The sequence below is a fragment of the Sander vitreus genome, chromosome 16 (assembly GCF_031162955.1).
Source record: "Sander vitreus isolate 19-12246 chromosome 16, sanVit1, whole genome shotgun sequence".
In the NCBI taxonomy this organism is placed as follows: Eukaryota; Metazoa; Chordata; class Actinopteri; order Perciformes; family Percidae; genus Sander; species Sander vitreus.
In genome coordinates, this window is record NC_135870.1 from 4,301,970 (window position 1) to 4,329,035 (window position 27,066).

The following is a 27,066-nucleotide window of genomic DNA, read 5'->3' on the forward strand; positions in this document are numbered from 1 at the left end:
AGCAGTGAATATTAACTTTGCGTGTGTTGCTGCCACCTACACAGACTAGCTGTGTACTGCACCCGTTATAGACGTACAGCTTGCATAAGTGACTACACCCATGTTAAAGTTGACTAAAAAGAGGAATACAAAAATCATCTTTTGGAAATTGATCTTACTGCCTTAATAAAAAAATAGGAAAAATCCAACCTTTAAGGACACCAATTTTCTTTGTGAATGAATAATGTATCATAAATAAATAAATGTTCTTCCTTACAATACATACATAAGTCAGTACAACCCTATGTTAAATTCCCATAGAGGCAGGCAGATTTTTATTTTTAAAGGCCAGTTATTTCATGGATCCAGGATACTATGCATCCTGATAAAGTTCCCTTGGTCCCCAAATCATCACATACCCTTCACCATACCTAGAGATTGGCATGGTTGTATTTCAGTTAGCCTAATAGCTGGTTTGATTTGCATTGAGAGATGATTTTATGGAAAGTACCCCATGCCAATCTCTAGGTATGGTGAAGGGGATGTGATGATGGGGGGCTATTTTAATTCCAAAGGCCAAGGCCCTCATACTCTGCTTCTGACTGGCTAGTAGTCCTTACCTAGCTACTGAGCATGTGTGACTCCCAACAAAGATGGAACAGAAGTGAGATGTCTCACTCTGTAGCTAAAACAGAGAGCTCAACACACAGGGTGAAAAGAGGAGCTGCAGCAATGTGCAGTACAACAAAAATATGGTGCTTTTTGAAAATTAAACCATGTAAACCTATTCTGGTACAACCTCTAAATACAATTATGAACCTGAAAATGAGCATGATATGAGCACTTTAAAAATGACAAAGAAAGACATTGCACAACCAAGTTCTCACATTTACTTTTTATTTTAAAAAAGCTTTGACATTCCAGTGTTTCTGTTTTCCATTTTCTAACAAAAGAGGGTGGTGAGATGACACTCCAGATTGTCAACCATTATTCTGAACCTCAACAACAACACGTGGTCAGATCACAAACATCTTCTCTCCAGCCTCGGATCCATTCAGACAGACGGGGCTCAAGCGTTGAAAAGACAAAAAGGCATTTATTAGCAGATGTGTATGCGATTGTAACAGATTAACAGGAGGGGGGGTTCACAATTTACTCACATGTTCCCATTGCTCTGCCAAATTCCTAATAAAATAGTAAAACAAAACAAAAATCCAACTGCGCACTACCTGCAGTCGTCCATCAGTGCTTCTTGGTGATACTTGTAAACTACGTCTGCTAGAGCTGTAAAGATTAATCGCTTAGTTCTCAACTATTCAATTAATCAACAACTATTTTGATAATCAATTAATCGGTTTGAGTCACAAAAGTCTCTGATTCCAGCTTGTTAAATGTGAATATGTTCTAGTTTCTTCTCTCCTCTGTGACAGTAAACTGAATATCTTTGAGTTGTGGACAAAACGAGACATTATGAGGACGTCATCTTGGCCTTTTGAGAAAGTGATCGAGACTTTTCACCATTTTCCTGACATTTTATAGAACAACTCATCCATTCATCCAGAAAATCATCCACAGATTAATCGACTATTAAAATAACCATTAGTTGCAGCCCTAGCGGCCTTGATCTCTCATTGGTTGTGTAGAAGATGCTCGTTTTTCTGAGAAGATGCTGAAGCTGATGAAAATGTTTTGGTTGGGGGTTGGGTCCTTAAACAGGAATGACAAAATAAAACATGAACACAGGACAAATGTTATGGCATCTACTGCAGCTGCTTTTAAGAAGAAAAAAAAAACACACACTAATGTCCTTTCACACTCAACTCTGAAAATGCTGCCTCAACGCTTTTATTTACAATTAGGTCCAATGGTTGTCTGGGAAACACACCTGTGTCTGGGTTTGAGCTGTTTAAATGACGGAAAGGAAATTCCCCCAGAATATAATAACTCTACAGAGCTGCATCGTGGCTTAATGTAACTATAGTAATGTCTGTACTATCAGATGTGGGTCAAAGTGGACAAAACCCCTCTTAATGTTCTGGTCTGGATTAAACAAGAACACACACTGTATTCCAAAAACATGCATTCTAGCAAATTATATTAATGTCTGCACTTTGTCATCATGATTTCCTTGCATTTCCTACTGATGCTTTTAGCTAGAAAGACTGTCCATGCCTGCCGTGATACATCGTGGATGATTGGAGAAGAAAAACATTGTTCATGGTGAAGATAATCACACGTGGTCTCTCTTAAATAATTGTTTTTTGACAAATAAAAGATTAGTTGATCCATGCATGGTGGGTGGGGGTGTCAACCAGATTCCACAGTGGACTAGAGCTGGGCAATATATCGATATTATATCGATATCGCGATATGAGACTAGATATTGTCTTAGATTTTGGATATCGTGATATAGCATAAGTCCTATCTTTTCTCGGTTTTAAAGGCTGTATTACAGTAACGTTATGTCATTTTCTGAACTTACCAGACTGTTCTAGCTGGTCTATTATTTGCCTTTTCCCATTTAGACATAATATCCACATTACTGATGATTATTTTGTCAAAGCACCAAAACTCAACACTACAATATCGCTGCGGTATCGATATCAAGGTATTTGGTCAAAAATATCGGGATATTTGATTTTCTCCGTATCGCCCAGCTCTACAGTGGACATGTTTACAAGCACCACTTCTACTGGGGGTTAAGAAGAATAAGAAAAGAAACGAAAGTGGCAGACTTTTAAAAAAAAAAAAGAAAATAAAAGGTCCTTTAACTGATCCCACCACTGCTCTTTATAATACTGCAACTACAGAGGGGGCTCCACTTTCAAAGCAGCACACAAGATACACAAAGCAAAAGAAGAAGTAGACATGACCGTGATGGGGAAACGTCAGTCTGCAGGTGGCCAGGTGTCCATATTTCCAAAGAGTGCTTCAGTTCAATGCAAAATTGTGCCTGCTTGCTCTTGACGGAGAGAAACAGCTGGAAAAGCAGCACGTTGAAGTAACTTTCCTTATTTGTTTTAACAGTCCAAGGTATGTGTGTTACTTTGATTGTTCTCACCAGAAAAACTAAGTAAAGGAATAAAAAGAGGAAACATAACTGACAGAGTAGTGGTTTATTGTGTCTTATATTCTCTCTCAGTCCACGAGAGTTGTGGTAGTTGCTCTTTACTATGTACAATAATTTATTAGATTAGTTCATCTAAAAACTGCTTATTCCTTTTTTTTTTTTTTTCTCTAATTTGCTCGGTTTCTTTTTAAAGGAGCATGACTATTTTTCCTCATTTTGACTTATAACTGCTGTATAAATTCATGAGTTTACTTACAAGCTTGTGTGCTCCAAGAGTTGCAAATGTTCCAGTGGTGTGTGTGCGGGGTTGCGTTTGTGTGTTGAAGTGAAAAAAAAAAAAAAAAAAAAGATCCAGATTGGAGATCTCACAAACGCTGAGTTGAGAAATACGCAGGGAAGGAAGGAGGTCAGTGACGACTGTGCGCTCTGGCGGGTTGTAGGAGTAGGAGGTTAGCTGTTGGGCCGACAGACGGTGGTCTAAGGGTGGGGGGGAGGGGGGGCTGATGGTGGGGGTAAAGTCATCTGTATTTTGGGGGGGGGTGGGGTGGGGGGGGTGGGATGGTGTTCAGATCTTGAGGTTCTTTATAGTTTCTGCTCTCTTCTTGAGCAGATCTCCCACCTCCTGTAGGGAGCGCAGGTAACTGCTCTGCACCTTGTCCATAGCAGCCTTCATAAACGACGCTTCCTCCTGAAACAGACAACACAGAGGGAGCCCGTCAGCTGACCGTGCACGGTGAAAACTGCAACTGAAAAACTTTCAAATCAAGGCTGAAGACTTTTCGGTTAATAGGCCCTGTCACCATAACTCATTTTGCTGGACGATAAAATTGTCCCAGAAATGATTGCGATAAACGATAATATTGTCGTTCTGAGACCATTTTCATCTAATATAACGATAATGGCGTAATAATAATGCAGGTACGCCTTTTTCAAAGATCAATACACTTTTATTTCTAAAGAACATTTAACACTAGAACTGGAAGACATTTTAAATATCCACAATAAATGAACAAAACAACCACAAACAATAAATAAAATGGACGCTCAGTCTCTGTTAACAAAAAATGCACTGGAATAAAAACCAAACACAATCAAAAACAATAAATAAAATGGACGCTCAGTCACAACATTTAAACCATTTAAACCAGTGCATTTAACAAAAAATGCACTGGAATAAAAATCAAACAATCAAAAACAATAAATAAAATCGAAATTTTTTCAGGCTGCGATAATTTCCATTTAAAAATGATCAAGCTCATTTTTATTTATTATGCAATTAATTGATTTATTGCATATTGCGACAGGCCTATCGGTTAGGGCTGCACAATATAGATATATATATATATCTATATATATAAGAAATGATTTCCTTTTGTTTTAAATTCAACAATGATTTATTCTATTGTACTGTAGAAGAATACTGAAAGCAGCAGAAATGCAGAACTGAGTACATTTTAATATCTGTTAAATTATCCCAAGTAATATCGTTATCGCGATATTCAACAACGTTATCCCGTATCACATATTTTCCTCGTATCGTGCAGCCCTATTTTCGGTTTGATGCTGCCATTTTTAATTAATTGTTCATTACTTAAGGCTGATTTATGCTTCTGCGCCTAATCGATGCTGTGGGTAAGTAGGTACGTGGAGATACCGACCCTACGCCGGACCCTTCACCGTTAAGAGGATGGATACCCGAACCGGGCCGGGCTCGGACAGATATTTAGAAATGATGTTCGGGTCGGGCTCGGTCACATCAGCTAGCTAGTTAACTGTGTCGGGCTCGGACATAAATATCTTAATGCCCGTCGGGCTCCGACAGAAAAATGCGGCCCGATCCGCCCTCTATTCATCGTAGCCTGACGCGCACCTCTTGCCGCCGCGTCGAGGAGTAAACCTCTATATATGGACGCACGCTCTTACCAACTGAGCTACCCGGGCACCAGTTTTATACTATTTCAAAACATAATATTCCTTCCATTCAAGGCAGGAAATCAACTGAATGTATCCACAGAAAATACAGAAGGGGATTTTCCAAAGAGGCCCAGAGGGCAAAAAACAAAACAAAGACCAAGAGCAGCTTCTCTCCTATAAATAGTTAATCTGTAGCAAAAACAGATGAACAGTTTATATTCCGCTCCGTGTTCCTTTCCTGATCCAATGCTTCAATGAAATCTGGAGGAGCTGTGAGGAGCTTCCATTTACCTTTGTGTTGTTTCTCTTTGAATAAAAAAAAGGAAATGTGTTGACACAAGTAATGAAAGGAGGGAAAGCAAAACTGTTCCTGTGTCGGCACACTCACCTCTGTGTGTCCTTCCAAGCTTAAACCGGCCAGTTTAAGGGCCGTCACGCCAGTCTCTTGCCCCTTTATATAGTCCAACGCCTGGGTGAGCAGGTCCTGCAAGCTCCCCGTCAGCTCCTGGAAGCCACACACCACCGCTGGCTGCAGGAGACACACATCAGGTCAGCGAGGGAACTACAGATTACTGGGTTTCTCTTTTCTTCTTTTTTTAAAATCAATTTTTTATTGAGAAAGGCACAAGATTAACAACATAACACATCACAGATGTATCCCTCTCTTTTTCAGCCCCCTTATTCCCTTAACACATACATACAATGTAAAACATTCCAAAACTAAAACCCAAAAGTATACCTCCACCTACCTTTTATTTATTCCTTTCATATAACCGGAGATATTCCGATACAGATACCAGTATCGGTTTATTTGTGTTCTTTTTCCGTTATAACTGACTGTCAAACTGGATAATAATAGAAAGTTCTGGGGCGTTCATTGTTTGTGTTTGTTCATGTTTCACGAAGAGTTTAACCTGAGCCAGACTGACAACAAAGATAGAAATAATATCACATCCATACAGGGATAGTAGTATACAGCTGTTATACATCATATCATCCATACAGGGATAGTAGTATACAGCTGTTATACATCATATCATCCATACAGGGATAGTAGTATACAGCTGTTATACATCATATAATCCATACAGGGATAGTAGTATACAGCTGTTATACATCATATCATCCATACAGGGATAATAGTATACAGCTGTTGTACATCATATCATCCATACAGGGATAGTAGTATACAGCTGTTGTACATCATATCATCCATACAGGGATAGTAGTATACAGCTGTTGTACATCATATCATCCATACAGGGATAGTAGTATACAGCTGTTATACATCATATCATCCATACAGGGATAGTAGTATACAGCTGTTATACATCATATCATCCATACAGGGATAGTAGTATACAGCTGTTATACATCATATAATCCATACAGGGATAGTAGTATACAGCTGTTATACATCATATAATCCATACAGAGATAATAGTATACAGCTGTTAAAACATAATAAAATATATGACACACTGGTATCAGATCAGTACTCGGTATCGGCCGATACGCAAGTTCAGGTACCGGAATCGGTATCGGACCATCTCTACATATAACCTGTCTCTAACAAATGAACAACTTTGCACTTTGTTATACTGAAAACTAAATAAAAAAGATTAACTTAAAAATTCTCATTGTGTTAATATTTTGTTAAAGCACTAATACTCAACCCTACAATATCGCCGCAATATCGACATCGATGCATTTGGTCAAAAACATTGTGATATTTGATTTTCTCCATATCGCCCAGCCCTACTTAGACGAGAACATACATGGATGGATCAAAAGAGAAAAAAAAGGTCCAAGGAACTCTTCTTTTTTTTGGCCATTTAGCCTTTAATAGAAAGGACAGCTGTAGACAGGAAAGGGGGGAGAGAGGGGGAAGACATGCAGCAAATGTCCACAGGTCGGACTCGAACCCTGAGCAGCTGCGTCGCAGACTGAGCCTTGGCATATGGGCGCCCGCTCTAATAGGTGAGCTACCCAGGCGCCCGAGGCACTCTTCTTTTGAAAAAATGAAAAAGCCTTTACTTAAAGGCGGAGTGATTTGCTCGCAGCACCTGAGAAGCCCCGTGGTGAGGAGCAGAGAGTAACAACGGTGCTTTTCAGGTGTTGCGCTAATCACTCCGCCCAAGTAGCAGAAGTAGCAGTCCTTCGCCTTTCTGAGAATATAGTTCCCAGTATGTATACGGTTAGAAGATGGCTGTGACTCATGTGACCTTGTTATTTGTACACGCTGTGACTATACAAGTCACAACATGTAAATAGGAACATGTTGGTGTTATTTTGTCACTTATTGGGAGCAGTAGGCTAGATGGAGCCAGTTACCTCCAGGATCTGTGCTAAGCTAGGCTAGCAGTGGGTGTGTCAGACAGAGTTACAACACGCACGGAGATGAGACGGGTATGTATGGGCTTATCTAACTCTGGGGGATACGGTGAACAAGCTAAAGTCCCAATAAGTCGGCGTGTTCCTTTAAATGGCCATTTCATATTGAAATCTTACATTAAAAATACAACTGGGCAGAAACCCACGCATATCAGCACAAAATGACCGTCTTCAGGCCCTCAAGAACCTTGGACCTTTTTTCTCTTTCGAAGTTTTGTGTTCCCTTTTCCAAAGAGCACCTTCATGATTGGTTTTGAACTTCGGAGCACTCCCAGACTTTTTTTTCTGCTTAAGACACATGCATGGATGTTTAAGAGGAGGATTAAAAAAAGGGGGAGGAAACTTTACCAGAGCTGTGTTTGTATCCTTTTTCTTCTTCTTCTTCTTCTGTAGACTAGTCTTGAGTGGTCGGAGGATCTTGGCACAGTGACTAGCCATCCACAAGACTATGCACACCGTCTGTGCAGAATAACATCATCATCACGTTAAACACATCAGATCCAGAACACAGCAGGCAGGACACCGTGTGCAAGCGGAGATGTCTCACCTCAACAAAGAAGATTAGGTTTTCTAATAAGGAGGGCCGGGTTTTTAATTTGCTGTCTTTCATTTCCAATACATCCCCTTTGCATTTATTCAGTATTTCTGTGCGGAGAGAGAAGAAAACATGAAGCATGTCAGACACAGGATGAACGTCTGCAGGTTCACTGCGCTAGAGCCTTAGAGATCCAGCGGCTAACTCACCTTGAAGCTGAACTACTAATGATATGAAGCCGTTACAGATCTGGGTTTGAAGCTCTGACGACTCATCTAAGAAGGGGGAAAAGAAAGCAAGGCAAAGGTGAGTGTAAAGAGTAACGCATTAGACAACAGCATTGACAGGGCCGAACGATTCGTCGCTTTCAAACTGAAAGCGAGATTTGAAAGAATGCGATTGCCTAATCGTGAAGGCCGCAATTAATCAAATGTGCAATATTTAACTGAATGTTTGGTGTAACATTTTTTTATTCCTCTTTTTATTATTTTATTTACTGTTTTTTATAAGATAAATGCTGGAATAATGTTACATATCACAGATTGTTTACAGAAATGTCCTATTTCCGTTTCCTATTACTTTACTTGCTTACTTTATTTAACATGACGGTAGAAGGTAGGGGTGTGTGTGTGTGTGTATATATATATATATATTTTTTAGGGCTGTCAGCATGACTGCGTTAATCGCGATGCGATTAAGGGTCGAACATAATGCGTTAATTATTATTATTTTTTTTTCTTTTTTAATCGTATTAATTGCATGCCGCCATTAATTTATTTTGACTTCACTCGGCTTTGCGTCGTGCCTAACAGGATACTGTTTTGCCGTACTTCCTCGTAACACATCCTGCTGCTGCAGGAATAGCAACACGGATTTCGGTGCCACTGATATGTCTGCACTTCTCTCTGATGCTCTGAAACAGACGTTACAGGAAACAGAAACATCGCTGCACGTGACGCTAGTTAACACTATACTCAACAGCAGCTAACGTTAGCCTACCGCTAGCTAGTTAACACTATACTCGACAGCAGCTAACGTTAGCCTACCGCTAGCTAGTAGCTGGATTAAACACGGTTACAATGCTGACAGCTAACGCTAAACAGTGTAAAGTGTGTCTGTATTTCACTGTAGAGGATTCAACACCGGGATGTAACAATCTGCAGCTGCTGTTGTTGGAAAAACACAGACTGGTAATTTACAGCCTTGTGGTGCATTCAAAGTTGTTGTTAAATTCAAATGTGTGATTAGATTAAATATATAATAAACAAATACAAATCTTAAAATCAAGTTCATAAAGTCACTTTCTCTGCATTCATTTGATTCCCAATCAAGATCCACTGGGAGGAACGGCTTTCCATTGTTAATATGAACTTAAAACTGTTCTGAAATGCAAAATAATAGAATCCTAATCATGTGATAAAACATACGATTAACTATTGAAATTCAATTTTATATATAAAAATAATATGTAGATGCAGCTACTGAACTGAGGCATATCAGACATTTTTGTTTACAGGAAAGAAGTGATATTTGTTTATTGGAATTGTTTATTATTCTAACTTTTGTGATAAATGTTCTGTTTGACTGTTCAATGTTTCATTTATATATTAAAAGAAAAACACTCATATGTTGTTCTCATCCCTGCATAAGAATATAGAGCAGTTCTGATGGTGTCTCACGTTATAATGCTCCATGACATGTTTTATCTGTTACACAGTGGATAATTGAAGTTTAGATAAAAAAAAAAAAAAAAGATTTTAAAATCAAAAATCTAATTGTAATCGCAATATCTGGCAGAAAGATCGCAATTAGATTGGTGGGGCGGCAGTAGCTCTGTCCAAGTCCCCGTACGGACCGAAGTACCGAGGTGGACTGGTAGCTGGAGAGATGCCAGTTCACCTCCTGGGCACTGCCAAGGTGCTCGAGCAAGGCACCGAACCCCCCCCCCCCACGTGGTCCCTTTAGTGCACGTAAAGGACCTGAGCATGTGTGTGTGTATTTCAGGCCTGTGTGTAGCGTGCAGTGTTTCTTCTATGTAGATTTTGTAGTGGCGGCCCGCCATGGCAAAATTTCTGCCGCCACGGTATCAGAAACAGGGCAGACGCACAATGTAGTCGCGGTCGCCTTTTAAAGGATCCTGCCGCTCACATTGCAATTTAACAACAAGTAGAACTATTCAGAGGTTATTGGGCCCGTCCAGTTTAACTCCACATACTGTTGTGTTGATGGAGTTTATAGTCAAAACGTTCGCTTTCTTCCGAGTCGACTATTGTTTGGACAGACCTGCCCCCACTGCTAAAAAAAAAATCCTAAAAAAAGGAAACACTGGTGTGTATTAACAACAGAGTGTAAATTGTAATTTCCCCATTGGGGATCAATAGAGAGTATACATTAAATTAAATTATAGCTTGTTTCCCTAAATCGTTCAGCCCTAATTGTTGATCTGCCATCTCTTCTTACCGAGTGAGACGGTCTCCAGCTCCTGCAGGTGGACAGACAACTGGAGGGCTGCAGCCTGGCACTGACAGCTCCCACTGGACAGAGCGGGGGCCAGGCGGGTGGAGGGGGGGCCCAGGAATGGATACTGCAGTACAACAAAAAACATCATTACAGCAACGTCTAGGGCTGCAACTAACGATTATTTTTATCGGCGATTAATCGGTCGGTTAATATGTCAGAAAATGGTGCAAAATGTGGCTCAGGGTTTCCAAGATGACGTCCTCAAATGTCTCGTTTTGTCCTCAACTCAAAGATATTGAGTTTATTGTGACAGAGGAGAGAAGAAACTAGAACATGTTCACATTTAACAAGCTGGAATTAGACAATTTTAACTTTTCTTTCTTTAAAAAAATGACTCAAACCGACTGAACAGATCTGTTACCTTCTCTGTCCTGGTTTTTTCTCGCTCTCTTTTCTGTCTCCTTTATTTTCTCGTGATATTATTGAGTAATTATGTATGAGACGGATGTCGGCTGGTGTTAATGTTTGTACGTGTGACGAGTGAATCAGCGAGATTGATTTTTACTTGCCTTTCACAAACGTACTTCCTGTAGGACTGGGCATCGTTCAAAAAAGAAATTGCAAGATTACACAAATCTTTTTATGTATTATTCAGCTCCTACTACGTGAGCTGTAACGTAGAGTCTTACCTGCGTGTCTCTGCGACGTGTAACGTCAGCCAATCAAACATTATTAGATCTGGGCAGGAGCATGCTGCGTGCTTACTGGCCTCTGACTTCTGGGGTTTTAATTCCAACATAAACATTTTAGCTGCTTTTATGTATTTTTCTTTTTGTCAAACATGTTTGATATTTTCACATTAAAATCTGTTTTTATAGATAGCCTACAAAGCCTATGAACCTAATGTTTACTTTTTCATGGATCCTATTCTTCGTTTGGTGGTCTTATCCAGACTAAACATTATTAGATCTTGGTAGAAGCACTGACGCTGATAAGATTTACTCCTTTAGGTGTTGAAATTGGGTTTTGAATGACGAGGCATTTTTAGATACTCGATACTTTGGAGGCAATTTGTTCGGTGCCTGAATAGTATTGAATTATAGGGTACCCAGCCCTAACTCCCTGTGTGGTAAACGTACCTGTATGCGTTTCTCTGTGATCTGAGCGGCAGTCTGCAGGGTCTGGTTGAGCTGGGAGAGCAGGCTGCTGAGGACCGAGCTCTTGTCTCCGACTCCGTTCTCGTGGACCGCCTCAGAGTTCTGTTGCGACGGCGTGTGTCCCGGCGCGGCCAAGGAGGCGAGGAGGCGAAGTGTCAGAGAGCGTAACCTCAGCCAGACGGACTCCTCCTCCAGAGACCGACGCCGGTGCTCGGCAGTTAACTCTCTGCGGGAGGAAGAGGCACACGGGTCGATTTTGGGCTATGAAAACTACGACGACAATCATTTGTTTTTTTTCTTTTTTTCTACAACGAAAATTAGACTAAAACTAAATAAAAAAAGGTGACCTTTGAAAACAAATTAACTGTTACAAAAATGTATAACAATGTTTTTCAAGAATACAAACAAAGATGATTATGTGAGACGGACTTAATTACTGTTATAATGCAGACGTATTCAACGATCTGCCTTCATCTGTGGAATCACACATTGTTTGCTCCCGACTGGCAAAATAGCTCTTCTTCAGAAGTTGATTTAGCTGCTCGACCGGTTGCACTAAAGAGCAGCATCTTGCATTTCAGTAACATCATGTCTGTCAGTAATGTAAGCTAATGCTACCAGTTAGCTAACATTACATAAACAGATTAATGGACTAAACGCATCCATAATCCCACTGAAATCAGACAAGACGGGCAACAAAACAGCCGGGGGGGGGGAAACACACAAAAAGAGGAAAGTCAGCATTCATTTAAAGGGAAGCTAACGTTAAAAGGAAACATCGGCTGTGGGTGTAAAGTTAACGTCATCTTTTACGTTTATTATCAGAGAAGGAATAATGTAGGCTGTCAAGCGTTTAAATCTTCACCCAGGGTACCCCCAAGATTCTCCAAAGTAAATGTAAGACTTTTTAATACCACCTAGGATGAAATGTATATAATGGAAAAAAATCAGTGTGGATTATAAGTACTAGTGCTGTCAGTTAAACGCTGTCAGTTATTAACAGCGTTAACGCAAACCCAACGGTGTAAATTTATTTATTTTTATATATATATATATATAATAATCTTTCGGTTGTATCGTATCATGTTGATAAGAGCATTAAAATGAGAAAAAGAAATAATGGGACATTTAGAATAGATAAAAAAAGTGTGATTAATTGCGAGTTAACTATGACATTAATGCGATTACATATTTTAGTCGTTTGACAGCACTAGTATTTACCAAGTAACTTTACTTGAATTTAACAAAACATTTTGGTACTCCAATAAAATAAAATAAATAAAATATTTGTCGCAGTCAGAGCTCTTATGCTATGAAACTAAAAATACAAAATAAACTTACCCACACAAAATATTTATTTGACTTTAGGGCATTTATTTAATCCTTCTATAAAAAAAAGAAAAAAAGGACAAGAAGAAGTTGAAGACCTTTGTAAACAAAATGTAATACTTTTAAAAAGGCCTTATTTTTGGATTTTTTTTTTTTTACTTTTAAAGACCCTGCGGGTACCCTGTCACCTACGGAACAGTTTGGCTGCTCGTATCAAACTAAATACAGACAGTAAAACAGTATTTCAGGAAACAAGCGAGTGAAGAAGCAAGATGACGGTGGGTGAGAAGTTCTGTGAAATAACTGGGTTTTACTGAAGAAGGTGAGTCTGTTGTATAACAACAGAGCAGAACGACATCAGGCTCTGAACATTTTTCATATGATGAACTTTGACCGGAGCTCCAATGAGCTTTGAGAGCGTAGCCAGAGGAAGAGGGCAACTGCTTGTGCTGCGATTAAAGATGGAGGACGAATGAATAACAAGTGTTTCTATAACAACAAATCCTGATAATATTGAGACCAAACTGAAAGCATTTGCGAAAGAGACTTCAGGTTTAGTAACAAGGTTATAAATACTTTTTAGGCCATGATCACACTTGGCATCTTTTTTGGAATGAAAAAGTTGACTAGGGCGCTTTTGTGCCAACACTTGACACTTACTTTGGATACGAGGACTAAAAGTGCCTCGTTTCTGCAAAAAACAACATACCTGTCTTTAGGGTCCCAGCTGGTGAAAACGGTTAGGTCTCTGTTGTCCCTCATGTTATCCCAGGGGATGTCATCCTCCTCTGGACACAAAGACATGGCCTTCACACTCTCGTCCAGACTCAACACACTGGAAGACAAATTGAAGAAAAACCCACATCATCTAAATGAAGAACTCCACGGCTCTATAATTCAGGGCTTAATGTTTGGAGTATATTCTCACATATCGGCCTCGAGGAACAGGTCCAGCAGCATCCTCTCGGTGCGGACCTGGGCAAAGTGCAGCGATTGGTTCAACCTGTTCCTGAGAGCGATGAACTCTGGGATTTTCTCAAAAGCTCCGTACTTATACGCCTGGATGATATACTCTGAGGTCTGGTGGGCAGGACGAGAGAAGGAGAGATAAATGACATTAAAAACAAAAAAAACACGGGACCCCCCCCCCCCGGCTTTAAAAGTGTCCGAAATTCAACGGCAAAGCGGGATGGACTTACATCTTTCTGGTTAGAGTGGAAAAACCTGAGGGAGAAATTACAGGACTGGGAGGCTGCAGCAAACTGACCCAATGACTCAGCGTAGCGTGTTAACAGAAACCTGGAAATTAAAACGAAAACAACTCATTTTACACTTAAATCTCTTGCTGATAATAGAACACTGGCCTGGGCTTGTATTTATCAAACACCCCAAAGTCCCATCGGTTATAGCTGGCCAAAAACTCTTAATTACTTTCACATAAAACAACCGGGATGGTTTAGTCACCTATATTTTTTGCCTATACACACACATCAGCTTCATCAATAACGCTCTGTCATAATCCGAGTACTTTCTGAGACGCTTGATAAATACCGGCACAGATAGAAAAAAAAAGAAGGTAACTGTGTATTTGTACTGACCCTATGGTGTCGTGCTGTACATGCTTGGCATCCAGGCTGGAGTAGAGGTCCACCACGGGCTCAAAGGCTCCCAGGTGACAGTAGACGAGCAGCAGCAGCAGCTTGAACTGGGCGTTGGAGGGACTGAGAGACAGACCCTCCTGGAGGACACCCAAACACAGCCACACCATGTTCTCATCCTCTGCAACAACACCACAGAGCAACGTGTTTAGAGACGCAGTCGCTGGCAAGAGAGAAAAGAGAACAAGAGAAAGAAAGACTCACCCGTCTCCTTCCATAAGTCGATGTATACGTGCGCTGCCATGAGACAATACATATCAGAATGCTGCAGCTCCGTCTTCAGAGCGGTCTTCCCTGGGAAACACAGATATCAGCCAACATCTGAGTTGCATAAAATTGGTGTTCGGGACGAGGTTTAAAAGCTTACGTCAGGTGCTAATGCTGCCATATATTCAGTGACCACAAAGACACAAACCCTGCTCCTTTCCATATGCAAATGTGTCGCTACATAAACACGTACACGCAACAAGACAAACATTTCCACACGTGTTTTGCATGTGAATGGCTTACTGAGGATTGGAAACTTGATATTTTTTTTTAAAGATAATTTTTTGGGGGATTTTCCCTTTATTCGATAGTGACAGTGGATAGACAGGAAAGGGGGAGAGAGATGGGGGACGACACGCAGCAGGTCGGATTTGAACCCGCACCGCTGCAAAGGACTCACATCCTACATGGGGCGCACGCTCTTAGTGGGTGAGCTAGAGTCCGCCCCGAAAACTGGATGATTTTGATTCTGGCTGCAAGGAGTGTTAGTTTCAACCATTGTCAAGATTTCTCAAAAAAGGTGTAAACACCGTCCCGATAGATCAATCCCACTGAACACCTCTGCACGGTCAGCTCTAACACAAAGGAAGCTGCAGGTGCCAGAGTTCTTAATTTAGGCCCTTGCATAAATACGGTCCCTGCTCCAGTTGGTCTGCAGCACTGAACATTCATACACACACACACACACACACACACACACGTGTTGAGGTTGCAAGAACTTGTGTGCAAGCAGCGACTGTTTGTAGATTATTTTTTTGGGGCTTTTCCCTTTATTTTGTACTGACAGTGGATAGACAGGAAAGGTGGGAAAAGGGCCGCAGGTCGGACTCGAACCCGCGGCCGCTGCAAAGAACTCAGCCTACATGGGGCGCACGCTCTTACTGGGTGAGCTAGAGGTCGCCCCGTTTATTGATGTTTAAACTAGGTAACGTAACAAACTTCTCAAATCAGTCTTAACTTTTTAAAACGAGACAAGAGGTGAACAAGAAAAAGAAGACGCTGTGATGGAGAGAAACGAAAAGAGAACTATAAAAACTGCACAGATTGTCACCATTTTGCTTTCCTTTCTACCTCTGAATATCACCTGTCTAACATGTATCGAACCACCAGAGTCACTCAACAGTAAATTACAAAGAGCAACAAGTTGGCTGAAAAACGTACAGGTTTCCAGCCTGAGCTGGTTTACCCAGTGTAGATGAAGCACTGATGTTACAAGAACAAAAAAGTGGTAATGAACCACGTTTCTGATCGCTGAGCATCAAACACATTTACACTATATTACACTATCAAATCTGTGTGGTTTAGGTGACTGCATGCCTCTTTGCTCTGAATACAATCTGATCCTGAACAAACTTCCGTGCCAGAAAGGTTTAAGAATGAATATAAGCGATGTTCTTACCAAACTTCAGTCCATGGTGATAGTGAGCTTTGAGCTCCGTGATGAGCCGCAGTTTCCCCTCCACGTCGAGGGCGTGATGCAGCCCGAGGGCTCGACTCAGCTGACACACACACAAATGCCTCTGCAGCGCCTTGGTGTCCTCTGGAAAAGCAAACCCCTCCTCTCCCTGCTCCCCCAGTGGGACCGCTTCGCTCAGACGGTTAATGAACTAAAAAAAAAAAAAAAAAGGTTGGAGAGGAATGTGTTTCACAGCCCAACCCTTCACCGTCGCCAGCGTCAATTTCAACAATGCTGCTGGAACTTACCTGCACATGTTGTTCGGGAGCGAGCAGATGGAGGTATATTTTTAGGTCGGTGATGCAGCAGGGTTTGTCTCCAAACTTCCCAAAGAACTGCACCATTAGCTCTAAAGGCTCACCTGTTTAAAGCCACATAAAAGTCACATAAAAAAAAAAAAAAAAAAAGGCTGAAGCACCTGGCAAAGGGTGAAAGTCAAGAACAGGGCAAAAGCAACCGTTTGTACAGTCCATGTGTTTTACCTAACAGACTTTCTTCGGGACAGCCCCTTTCTCTCAGTCTGTGAATTAGTTCAAGGCGAGCTAAATGGGGTCCTCTGAGCGCACGAGAGTCTTTGCCGTCCTCCCCTTTAATTCTCTCCTCCACGAACCTCACCACTTCAGCCACGGTGTGATGTACCGAACCCTCCGAACAGCTGGAGGCAGACAGACGGACATCAATGCTGGACAATATCACATGCATTTATTTAGAACCAAATCTCTTTTCTTTTGTTGCCATCCAAAGTTTCGGAGGTAAACGACAAGAGCACTGGGGCTGTCAAAACTGGCCAAAAATGACGTTTGAATATTCGTTCTAAAAACACACAGAGGTTGGACTATCTATTTGTGCACTTTATGTCTATAAGAGGGCAAACCAACACAACGGAGACATACCTACTTGTATAGGTTTCTTTATTTCATCATAAAGATGTTTTTTTTTTTTAAACATCTACATAATAAAACCAATAAAAGAATGCCCTATATAACGTAAAACTTAATTGAAAGACCTCTCCATCTCCCTCTCTGTTCCATGAATCTCTCCGACGATATTGGCGTCGGCTCTTACCGACAGAAATGTCCCAATCTATTTCTCTCTCCAGTTAGACCTTTTCGTTGGCGTCTTTGTGCCGTCTTCTTCTTCGCCCTTGTTGTTTGTTTACTTCCGGTGGCGGCAGACGCATGATTAGAAACGTAATCAACACGCCCGCCCGCCCGCTCGCTCGCTCTTCCCGACCAGCTGGGCTCAGGCTGACAGGAAGCTGAAGGTTTTAGGAAGCAGCGGCCCTTGAGAGAACGCGCGAGGCAGACACGGTAGTGCCGCTTATTTTTCCTCTCTCTCCCACAATATTCAAATATACATTTTCATATTCGAATGTTACTTTTTTTGTACAATTTGAATATATATTCAAATTGAGACTATTCGTTGACAGCCCTAAAGAGCACACAGCAATTCAAAACAACTCCGGTTGAATCCTTGCAGGTGATCTAAACGTCTGGTTGAAGGGTGAGCTCGATAATCACTCGGACACTTTGTCGTCCAAACACGGACATATTGCTGAGAGCAGGAAGAAAAGAAAAAGAAAAAAAAAGAATAGATTTAAACTAACTATCTGCCTCTGATGAAAGCCAGATGGGCGAAATGTTTTGTCCATGCGCTGTGAAGACACACACTAGAGCCTGGACAACACATCAGCGCTAGATACGCCGATATCAGTGTTTACGGCGGTTGACAAGCAGCAAGACCTGCGGATCCAGGCTGGATTACAAAGCTTCTAGAAGGCCGAGGATCACACAGATAACCTCTTTGGAAAGGCCCCGATTTTAGCTACCATTCTAACCAACCACAGCAACGCTAGCATGAAGCGCGGTGGAGCTTCCGAACAGTACGTAACTTGATTTATGGATTCATAATGATGGATGTATAGTACAAAGAAGCTGGAGTTTCAGGCTGGATTAAAAAGCTTCTGGGAGTCCTACAATTGCATGGAAGATCCAAAAAACAAAAAAAAGTAACCCTCCATACTGTATTGATCTGGAGATATTGAATGTGATATAAAACGTGACGCGTCGATGTTAAAAAAAATTAAAGCTGAAACCCCTTTAGCTAATGTCTGATCATTACCTTCCAAAACTGCTGGCTAGAACTGTTTTACAATAAATATTAAGAGGGATTTTTAGGCCAGTGAAAACACAAACATAAAATGCTTCCCTGTGTTAACTCTCAGCCACCGTATTATGTTTGTTTACTCCATCATTAACGATGATAGAAAATAGCATTTTTAAATTCAAAAGTTGAGACAGGTTCCTTTCTACTCACTGTTCGCCTTCTTCAGGAGGACTCCACGACTGATCAATCAGGTGGAAGAGAGAGTCAAAGTAGGAGGGATAGAACTGCCAATCATCAGGGCTGGAAACACAAACACACAGGGCTGTAATGTGTGTGTGCGCGAGCTGGAACTCCTCCCATGTTCACACAAGCCTCGTCTTAAAGAGCCGATCACTCACTTTTTGAGTAGCAGCTTGTGAGCCAGGGAGTTGCACTCTGGCCAGCGCTGGAGTCTCTGGTAGAGCTTCATACACTTGCTTTCTCTGCTCTGCAGCTCGCTGGTCAGCTTCTCTGTGGGACGATGCACACATCAGCTATTTGAATCGGAATTGTGTTTAACGTGGGATATCACCATTTCTTCAAAACTATTTCAAGTAACATTAGGGGTTATTAACACTATATATCTATCTTTGTTAATAACCACATTTTGCCCACAGCAGCAACACAGGGTTCCTCATTTGTCTTCTTATGCTTCACAACTTATGAACAGTAAAAAGTTATTATACAAGTTCATCAGTTTTACTGCTTTCTCTTGCTCTACATGACTTGGGTACCATCTTGCTAATGTTATTGTCATTTCTGTGCAATGCTGTCACATGTATTTATTTATGTGCCACTTCATTGATTTTAAGAAATCTTGCCAAAAGGTCTTTAGCTGAAAATGAACCAACTGGCTAACACCGGCACATTCACAGCGGTGTTGAGTAATGTGCATAGTCCTTAAATAAATCAGGATGATGATCTTTCAGGCTTTCCAAGTACAGAAACACATGCACCTACCCCCGAGTGGGCCCCTGATCACTTCGAGAGCCTCCACACACTTTCCCAAGCGCTCCAGGATCATAAAATACAGCTGCACCTACAGTCACATAAAAAGCCAGAAACGACTGTAAAAAACTACCAACAACAAGCACCAAACCGCCCAACATCATTTACCTTCACAGCAAAAATAACACTTAGGCTGAGTACAGGTGATACGGTGGTTGCCTAGCAAGAATAAAACGATAAAAAAAAAGATGCAACTGGAAACACTGTCTGATCAGGGCCTTACTCACCTCTGCTTCTGCTTCAATCTTCTCTTCCTTGACCATTTTCTCCACCATGCGTTCAGCCAGAGGCAGGAACATGGTTTGGGCCAGTTTTTCATCTTGTGCTGAGATGGCCTAACAACAAATAACACGTTTTTCAGACTAACGAAAAATATTTAGGGAATGTGAACGCCTTGTGTCGTAAAAAAAAAAGAAATACCCATACCTGCATCACCAGACTCATGACAGACCAGAAGTAATAGGGATTCTTGGGGACAATTTTATACAAGGCCATTCCCGCCTGTAAAGGGCGAAGATGCAGTCATCAACATCCTCTTCATTATTCTGATTATATGTCCATCTCTTTTAATTACCAATGGAGCACAAAAGCCACAGCTGTTAGTCATGTGTGTTTGCACGTTTATGTGCAGCGTGTGGACGTAGGATTTCTCACCTGCTGCATCTTCTTGTACTCCCCGACGCGAGCGTACGCCATGAAGAGGTGAGAGTGATACTCCTCACTGAGAGGAACCTTCTTCACTGCTGCTTCATACAGCTTAGTGACCAACTCCGCTGTGAACAGCAGCAGGCACAATAGTCAACATGCAGCCACTCTAGTGTTATTACCAGCGTGTGTGTGTGTGTTAGGGCTGTCAACGAATATTCTAAATTCAAATATATATAAATATATATATATATTAAAAAAAAAAAAAAAAAAACACAAGGAGATATGAAAATGTCCCTACCGCAGCTATCTGTCTCGCGCGATCTTTCGTGTGGGCCGCTGCTTCAAACGTTTGGTCTGAGCCCAGTCGGTCGGGAAGAGGAAAGCGAGCGAGCGGACGTGATGATGACGTTCTATAATGCGGCTGCCGCTACCGGGGGTAAACAAACAACCAGGGCAAAGAAGAAGAAGAAGAAAAAAAACGGCATAAAAGACGCCAACGTAAATCGTTAACTGCAGAGACAACGAGAAAGCATCGTCCGACATAGTCACGGAACAGCAAGAGACTCTGTAGTTTGTGACCAAATTACAAACGGTGTAAGCTGCTGAGTCACGTCTGTCTCCTGCACGCTCCAGAGAGAGGACTAACGTTACACAAGTCGTTAGGTCTCCTTATATATACACTTATGGACATAATGCGCGAAAATAGATATTTGAATATATTTCTAACCTTTTTCTTTACGAATATTCTAAGGTTTGTTTTTGTTTTGCCCTAGTGTGTGCATGTGTACTCACGACGATGCATCTCCCTGTAGAGAATAGTCAGAGCTTGTAGCGAGTTGTCATCAGTGGGCTCTTGAGTGGCCACCTCCTGGGCCAAAGTGAAGGCTTCATCCTGCTTCCCAGTCCTCTGGAGGCCAATGGCCTTTAGGACCTGAGAGGAGGGAGGACAGACACAAATAAGGAGTTACAGATGGAACAGAAGAGAGACAGAAAGAACTGAGCATGCATCAACACACATTGGGCCCTAGCTTGCACCCGGCGCAGCGCAAAGCCCGACGCAAGTGTCTTTGCTAGTTTAAGTTTCCCGTCCAGCGCCCGCGTCGTTTAAATAGCAAATGCACCTGCGCCCATGGGCACGCTGGTCTCACAGGGAGGTGTGTTCAGGTGCATTCTGGGCGTATTGCTATCTTGAGGCAGCGGGAAGTGATCGCGCCATTGACCAACAAAAACCTGGTCTAAAGCCAATAGCGCAGCATTTCATTGTTATTTTAACAGCAAATTAGTAAAATGCTCCTAGGCTTATGCACAGCGCGCACACTATGCTTGTTACACACACACACACACACACACGCCATCATAATAGCAATGCGCCAAGGTACAAACACGCCTGGCTATTAAAGGGAATGGGCGATGATACTCTGTCTCTGATTGGTTTATTACACGTTACGCCCAAAACACACCTATGAATTAATGAAGACACTAAGTACAACCCTTTTTAACCATGTGCCCGGCGCCCGGACCCTTTTTTCTGCCATCAAACTAGCAAAAGTGGATTTGTACACGCCCTAAACCACCTACCTTCACGCCGTGCGCGCTTAGATCGTTAAAATAGGGCCCATTATGTATGTCTGTATCAGTGTCTCTGTGGTGGCCGCCCACCAAGAGCCTGGGTCTGTCCGAGGTTTCTGCCTAAAAAGGTTAGGCAGAAGTTTTTCCTCCTCACTGTTGCACTGAATGCTTGCTCTGTGGGGAATTGCTGGGTCTTTGTAAATTATAGAGTGTGGTCTAGACCTACTCTATCTGTAAAGTATCTTGAGATAACTCTTGTTATGATTTGATACTATAAATAAAATTGAATTAATAATGGAATTGGAGAATATTTTCTGACCAATGCCTAATCTTTTCATTCTGCTCTTGAAATAGTAGATCGTTTTACCTTTTTTAGGCATATAAAAACAATATGTGGTAGGAAAACATCTTCAGGCATGCAACCCATACATAAGGGGTGTTCAAAAGTCGTATATGGCGAAAACCGTTCAACAAAGGCTCTCAAATGTAGGAAGACAAAAAGAAAAAGCTTCATCCATTCATTCTCACAAGTATTCAAACTATTTCAGGGCTAATCATTATTTTCTTAGATCCGAGTAGCCGTATGCCAACAGTAGAAAACAAACAACACGTTTTCAGTGAGATTTGCTCCTTAGTCACCCACCTTGGCACAGTGCAGGTCCTTGTGTTTCTTCAGCAGTTTATCTGCCTGCTGTATTGCCATTTTATTGTTGCCATTATCAAGGTAATCTGAGGAAACACAAGGGACAACATTATGACAATGATAGACTGTAAATATTAGACTTGAACTCATCTTACATGTACGTTTGAAAGCAATGGGCAATAGTGACTGTGTATGACCATGTCATTCTTAGAGATTAGTCAATTATTTTAGTTAGCTACAGAACATTATTTTGATAATTGTTTGAGTCATATTTCAAGTACCAAACATTCAATGGGGCCTCTCAGTTGTGAGGAGTTGCGGCTTTCATTGTTTTATCGGACAGTAAACTGGTAATAGTTGGGATTTGGACTGTTGGTCAAACAAACCAATCAATTTAAAAAAGGCAACTTCCAGGGGTGGTACGGTTCATCCAAAAACCATCCAAACCGCTCAGTTCGCTTGTCTCGGTTCGGAGCGTGTGTGCGTCGCAAGGTTCGTCAGTACACTGTCAACGTGCACTAACCACTTACTGCCGTAGTGCCCACTTTCGACACCTATGTTAAAACACTTGCTGGAAACGACCAGACAGTATATAAACGACGAGGGGGATGAGCGTGACGAACGCAACACATGGCAGCTGATTGGACCAACGCGTCACGTGGTTCTTGCTGCTCCCGAAATTTCAAAACAGACTCTAATGGCGTCTCGTTCTGAGTACGATCTCGTATTTTACGAGTTTCTGACAACATTTTAAGCGAGAAATAAGCCATACAGTTGCTGAATCCGTCTGTTTTTTTGATCGACAAAGGTCAGTTTGAAAGATTTGTCAGATTTTGAAAGGCGCTGAGCCGACCGCTCCTCGGGAGTGTGGAGTGCTGCTGCTGCAGGTCACGTCACATGCAGAATTAAAGCACATTAAAGATTAAAAGAAAAAATAACAAGAACCGTACAGAACCGAAAACCGTGACCCTAAAACCGTGATACGAACCGAACCGTGAATTTTGTGAACCGTATCACCCCTAGTAACTACCGTTTTTTTTTCAACCTACTTTCCTATGTTTTTGTGTCTAAGTGACTGATGGGAACATCAATCTTTGACACTGGTCCAGTATTAAGAGAGATCGCTACAGTCGGCAGCAGAGAAACAAGCTACAATGTAAGTTAATAGGAGCATATTGTCCAGCTTGTATTTACCTTCACAAAAGTGCTCGTTTTGCTGCTGACAGACTCAGATTAATATTCTAAGTGTCTGGCATCATTATGAAAAAGGATTTCTAACGAGGTTGACCTTTCTGTTAAAGAGTAAGATCCTTTTTTTAAACATAAAAACATCCGCGAAATTGCATTCGTAAACCCACCAGACTCCATGTAAATAATAATAATGTGTAATAATAAAGTTATTTTAGCATTGTAAAATACACTTCACCCAAAGTCGACAGAAACAAAATAAAACTATGAAAAGCTGTTTTGGGTCGTCTTTCCACTTTTCCAACCATCACAACTCTAGTTTTAGTTGAAATAAACACAGTTTACCGATTTACATGTGAAAATATGTTGGCTGCATACACGCTCAAAGTATTGCTTTGTTAAATGGAGTCTGGTGGGTTTAGCGCTAGCGACTTCAGAGCTGTTTCTGATTAAACAGAAAGGTCTCAAAAAGGTTTTAAAGGTCTATCTCTGAAGGGATCCTTTCCATAATGATGCCAGACACTTAGAATATTAATCTGAGTCTGTCAGCGGCAAAACGAGCACTTTTGTGAAGGTAAATACAAGCTGGACAATATCCCTATTAACTTACATTGTAGCTTGTTTCTCTGCTGCCGACTGCAGCGATCTCTCTTAATACTGGACCAGTGTTAAAGATTGATGTTCCCATCAGTCACTTAGACACAAAAACATAGGAAAATAGGTTGAAGAATGAATGGAAGTTGAAGAAAATGGTAGTTAACCTTTAACTTGGGTTTTAGATTCAAGATTCATATATAAATATCTTTTATAAATCTCACAACAGGGAAATTCACACCGTTGCAGCAGCAAGGGATAGGGGGGAAAAGTACAACACACTCTACAAACAACAAATAAGTATAATTAAAGAGAATAAATAGTAAAATGTGTTTACAGTATTGCACAGTCACATTATTATTGCTATAACAGACCATTTTAATAGACATTTTTTGCAACTTCTAGGCCACAAAAGTAACCTAAGAGAAAATAATCAGCAGATTAATGAATGATGAAAATAATTGTTAGCTGAAGACCCGCCCTACGAAGCAGCTCGATTGGTTGGGGTTAGGCATTTGAGCTTGAGTGGTTAAGGTTAGGATAGCCGATTGGTTGGGGTTAGGCATTTGACCTCGAGTGGTTAAGGTTAGGATAGCCGATTGGTCGGGGGATAGGACCTTTACAAATGGGGTCACTAAACTGCACGTATACTGTGTGTGTGTGTGTGTGTGTGTGTGTGTGTGTGTGTGTGTGTGTGTGTGTGTAAAAACAGAGACACCTCAGTTCAGTCTTCTCAGAACAGCTGGGTGCCAAAATTAACTGTGCCAGACAGCACACTGTGATTATGTCAGGTCTATTCTCTCTGTTTAAACTGTCATCACAGAAGAACCAGAAGTTGACGAACGCCTACAGAAATGTGAGGAACATGGACTTATTGTCAGTTGGATCAGGGGTTGAGAAGTTCATGGTGTGCTGCCAAACCAAGCAGCCCTGAAGTTCCAGCCATGGATGAAAAACACAGAGACTAGCTTACTTATTTATGGCTTTCAAAACTACATTTTAATGTCTTTTCAGCTGCAGATTTGAAACCTCCCTGCTCCTGAATAATTTGACAAAGTAACATTCACAATAAACCTGTTCATTATCAGTTTAGATCTGTGAAAATCACAACATTACTATTAAACAGGTCGCAGTTCTTACCAGTGAGTGAAAGTAAATAAGTACATTTACTCAACTACAGCATGTAAGTACAAATTCAAGGTATGTGTACTTTACTTAAGTATTTCCATTTCTGGCTCCTTGAAATTCCACTAAATATTGTACTTTTTACTCCACTACATATTTAGTTACTATTCAGATGACCTCTTCCTGTCCAGTGAAAACCTCGTATCTCCAGATGTGTTGCTGTTGAATGTTTGTGATAAACTGAAGGATGAAGTGTTCCTTTATGTGTTGAGAACATTCTCCTCCTTCTTAAACTAAATAAAGTCTTTAAAAAAGCCTCTTGAATCAGCTGGAAAATGCATCGTCACAAAGCTGAAAACAGGGCTGTATTTCTGATGCCATGAAAAGTTTTTAAACTTTTTAGTGATACGTGGCTCTCACAGGACAGCGATGCTACAAACATATGATGATCTTATAGACCATGATGCATTGCTGTAGATTAAACTACCCAACAGTATATAAAGGAGTTCAAATGAGCACAACCATAAACATCTACAGCAGTAAAATACAACATAAACATTAAGGCAGCAGGAATATTAATCCAGAAACATCAGAAGAGGAAAACACTGACAGGGAACATTTCACTGCAACATACATAACGTTACTATTACTTCAGGTTTTGAATGCAGGACTTTTACTTGTAGTCGAGTACTTTCACAGTGTAGTCGTAGCACTTTTACTAAAGTAAAGGATATGAATAACGTTACTTTTTCCACCACTGCTCTCTTATAAAACCCAGTGAATATCCGTTATGTACCAGCTCCTCTTTCTGGGCTGTAAGAGTTGCGTGAGCTGTGACAGCTCCATGCTAGCTAGCTAGCTAGCATGGAGTTAGCGTGAAGCATTGTCCTTACACTATTATGAACCTAATGCTAACTGCAAGCTAACCGTGTAACATTGAGCTAGCTATAAACAAGCAGATACAGATTCAGACTGGACGCGGACAACTAATCACAACGGACATACTACTCGCATAAACAAACAACTTTTCTTTTTAAACATTCATACAGTTGGAGCATGTCAATGGGCTGCCTGGCTAGCTGACACATTAGCATGCTAGCTAGCTGTCAAATAGCGACCGTTAGCAAAAAAAGGAGCTCGACTTTGAGAATGAGCCAAACTGGACGACAAACATTTCCGCAGCATTCAATGCTTTAACACCACCGGGGTTTGTTTAAGGATTTAACATGGGGACACACGGTTTCATGCAGAGATCCGTTCCCTACCCCGACTCGGTGGCAGACCGGGTAAGGTGCACTGTCATTGGGCGCAGCAGGCAGCAGAGCCCGTGGTTGGAGCTGGAGGGGCCGCATCGCTGTCCTCCGACTCCAACACCTTCTACTTTAATACACATGCACCGGTACACAACACAAGGATGTCTCCCAAACATCCAAACACGCTTAAATATATAACTCCCCATTGAGTCCTTACCGTAAATGGGTCTGAGTCTCCTGTCGTTGGGATCTTGCACATGGCCTCTCGCCGCCATGGTGGAGAGTTTACCTGCTGGGTAAATGTTCACGCATGCGTACTGTGAGCTGACTCTAGGAGCGATTAAAGGAGGGTTTTTTTTCTCTCGCTGTCAAATATCTCAGCACGAGTTTACATGTATGCAAGTGGTGGAAATAATACTGTACTCCGTTATAAGTAAAAGTCCTGCATTTAAAATGTTACTTACATATAAAAGTACAAAAGTGTTGGCATCAAAATATACCTAAAGTACCTGATTAAGCTACCCAACAGTAAATAAGGTTATTAAAATCAGCTCCACCTTTACGAGCTGCTACATTAAAGACATGAACACATTAATGCAACAATAATTATGATACAGTATTCTGAAATAGGACATTCTGCATAAGTGTTTTTTTTGAGGGTGTCTAACTGTTCA

At 41.2% G+C, this 27,066-nt stretch overlaps 1 protein-coding gene across 2 annotated transcripts; it reads right to left on the reverse strand.

The window, feature by feature from the left end:
• Positions 1-3,547: 3,547 nt before the first annotated feature.
• On the reverse strand, positions 3,548-26,719 carry naa25 (N-alpha-acetyltransferase 25, NatB auxiliary subunit). 2 transcript variants are annotated; one of them, XM_078271154.1, is made up of 24 exons: positions 26,610-26,719; positions 22,233-22,318; positions 20,813-20,951; positions 20,027-20,145; positions 19,799-19,873; positions 19,600-19,707; positions 19,325-19,403; positions 18,724-18,835; positions 18,536-18,625; positions 16,702-16,874; positions 16,468-16,580; positions 16,163-16,370; positions 14,701-14,790; positions 14,437-14,617; positions 14,038-14,137; positions 13,767-13,918; positions 13,548-13,673; positions 11,492-11,735; positions 10,353-10,476; positions 8,102-8,167; positions 7,905-8,002; positions 7,706-7,816; positions 5,352-5,492; positions 3,548-3,737 (listed from the first exon to the last, which is right to left on the reverse strand). In XM_078271154.1, exons 1-24 carry the CDS (start codon positions 26,665-26,667, stop codon positions 3,615-3,617), a joined length of 2,916 nt encoding a protein of 971 aa, XP_078127280.1. In that variant the 5' UTR covers positions 26,668-26,719; the 3' UTR covers positions 3,548-3,614. The 2 variants fall into 2 exon arrangements, with proteins under 2 accessions (XP_078127280.1, XP_078127281.1); XM_078271155.1 differs by lacking the exons at positions 20,813-20,951; positions 22,233-22,318; positions 26,610-26,719 and having other exon boundaries at positions 19,799-19,935; positions 20,027-20,106.
• Positions 26,720-27,066: the final 347 nt, after the last annotated feature.

Excerpts from the sequence above, each read along its gene's own strand:
- naa25 (XM_078271154.1), bottom strand. The coding sequence starts at position 26,667 with ATGGCGGCGAGAGGCCATGTGCAAGATCCCAACGACAGGAGACTCAGA. Across the intron at positions 20,146-20,812 it reads CTACAGGGAGATGCATCGTC|CGGAGTTGGTCACTAAGCTG; the intron begins GTGAGTACACAT and ends TGCTGTTCACAG. Across the intron at positions 16,875-18,535 it reads CCTCCTGAAGAAGGCGAACA|CTGTTCGGAGGGTTCGGTAC; the intron begins GTGAGTAGAAAG and ends GTCTGCCTCCAG.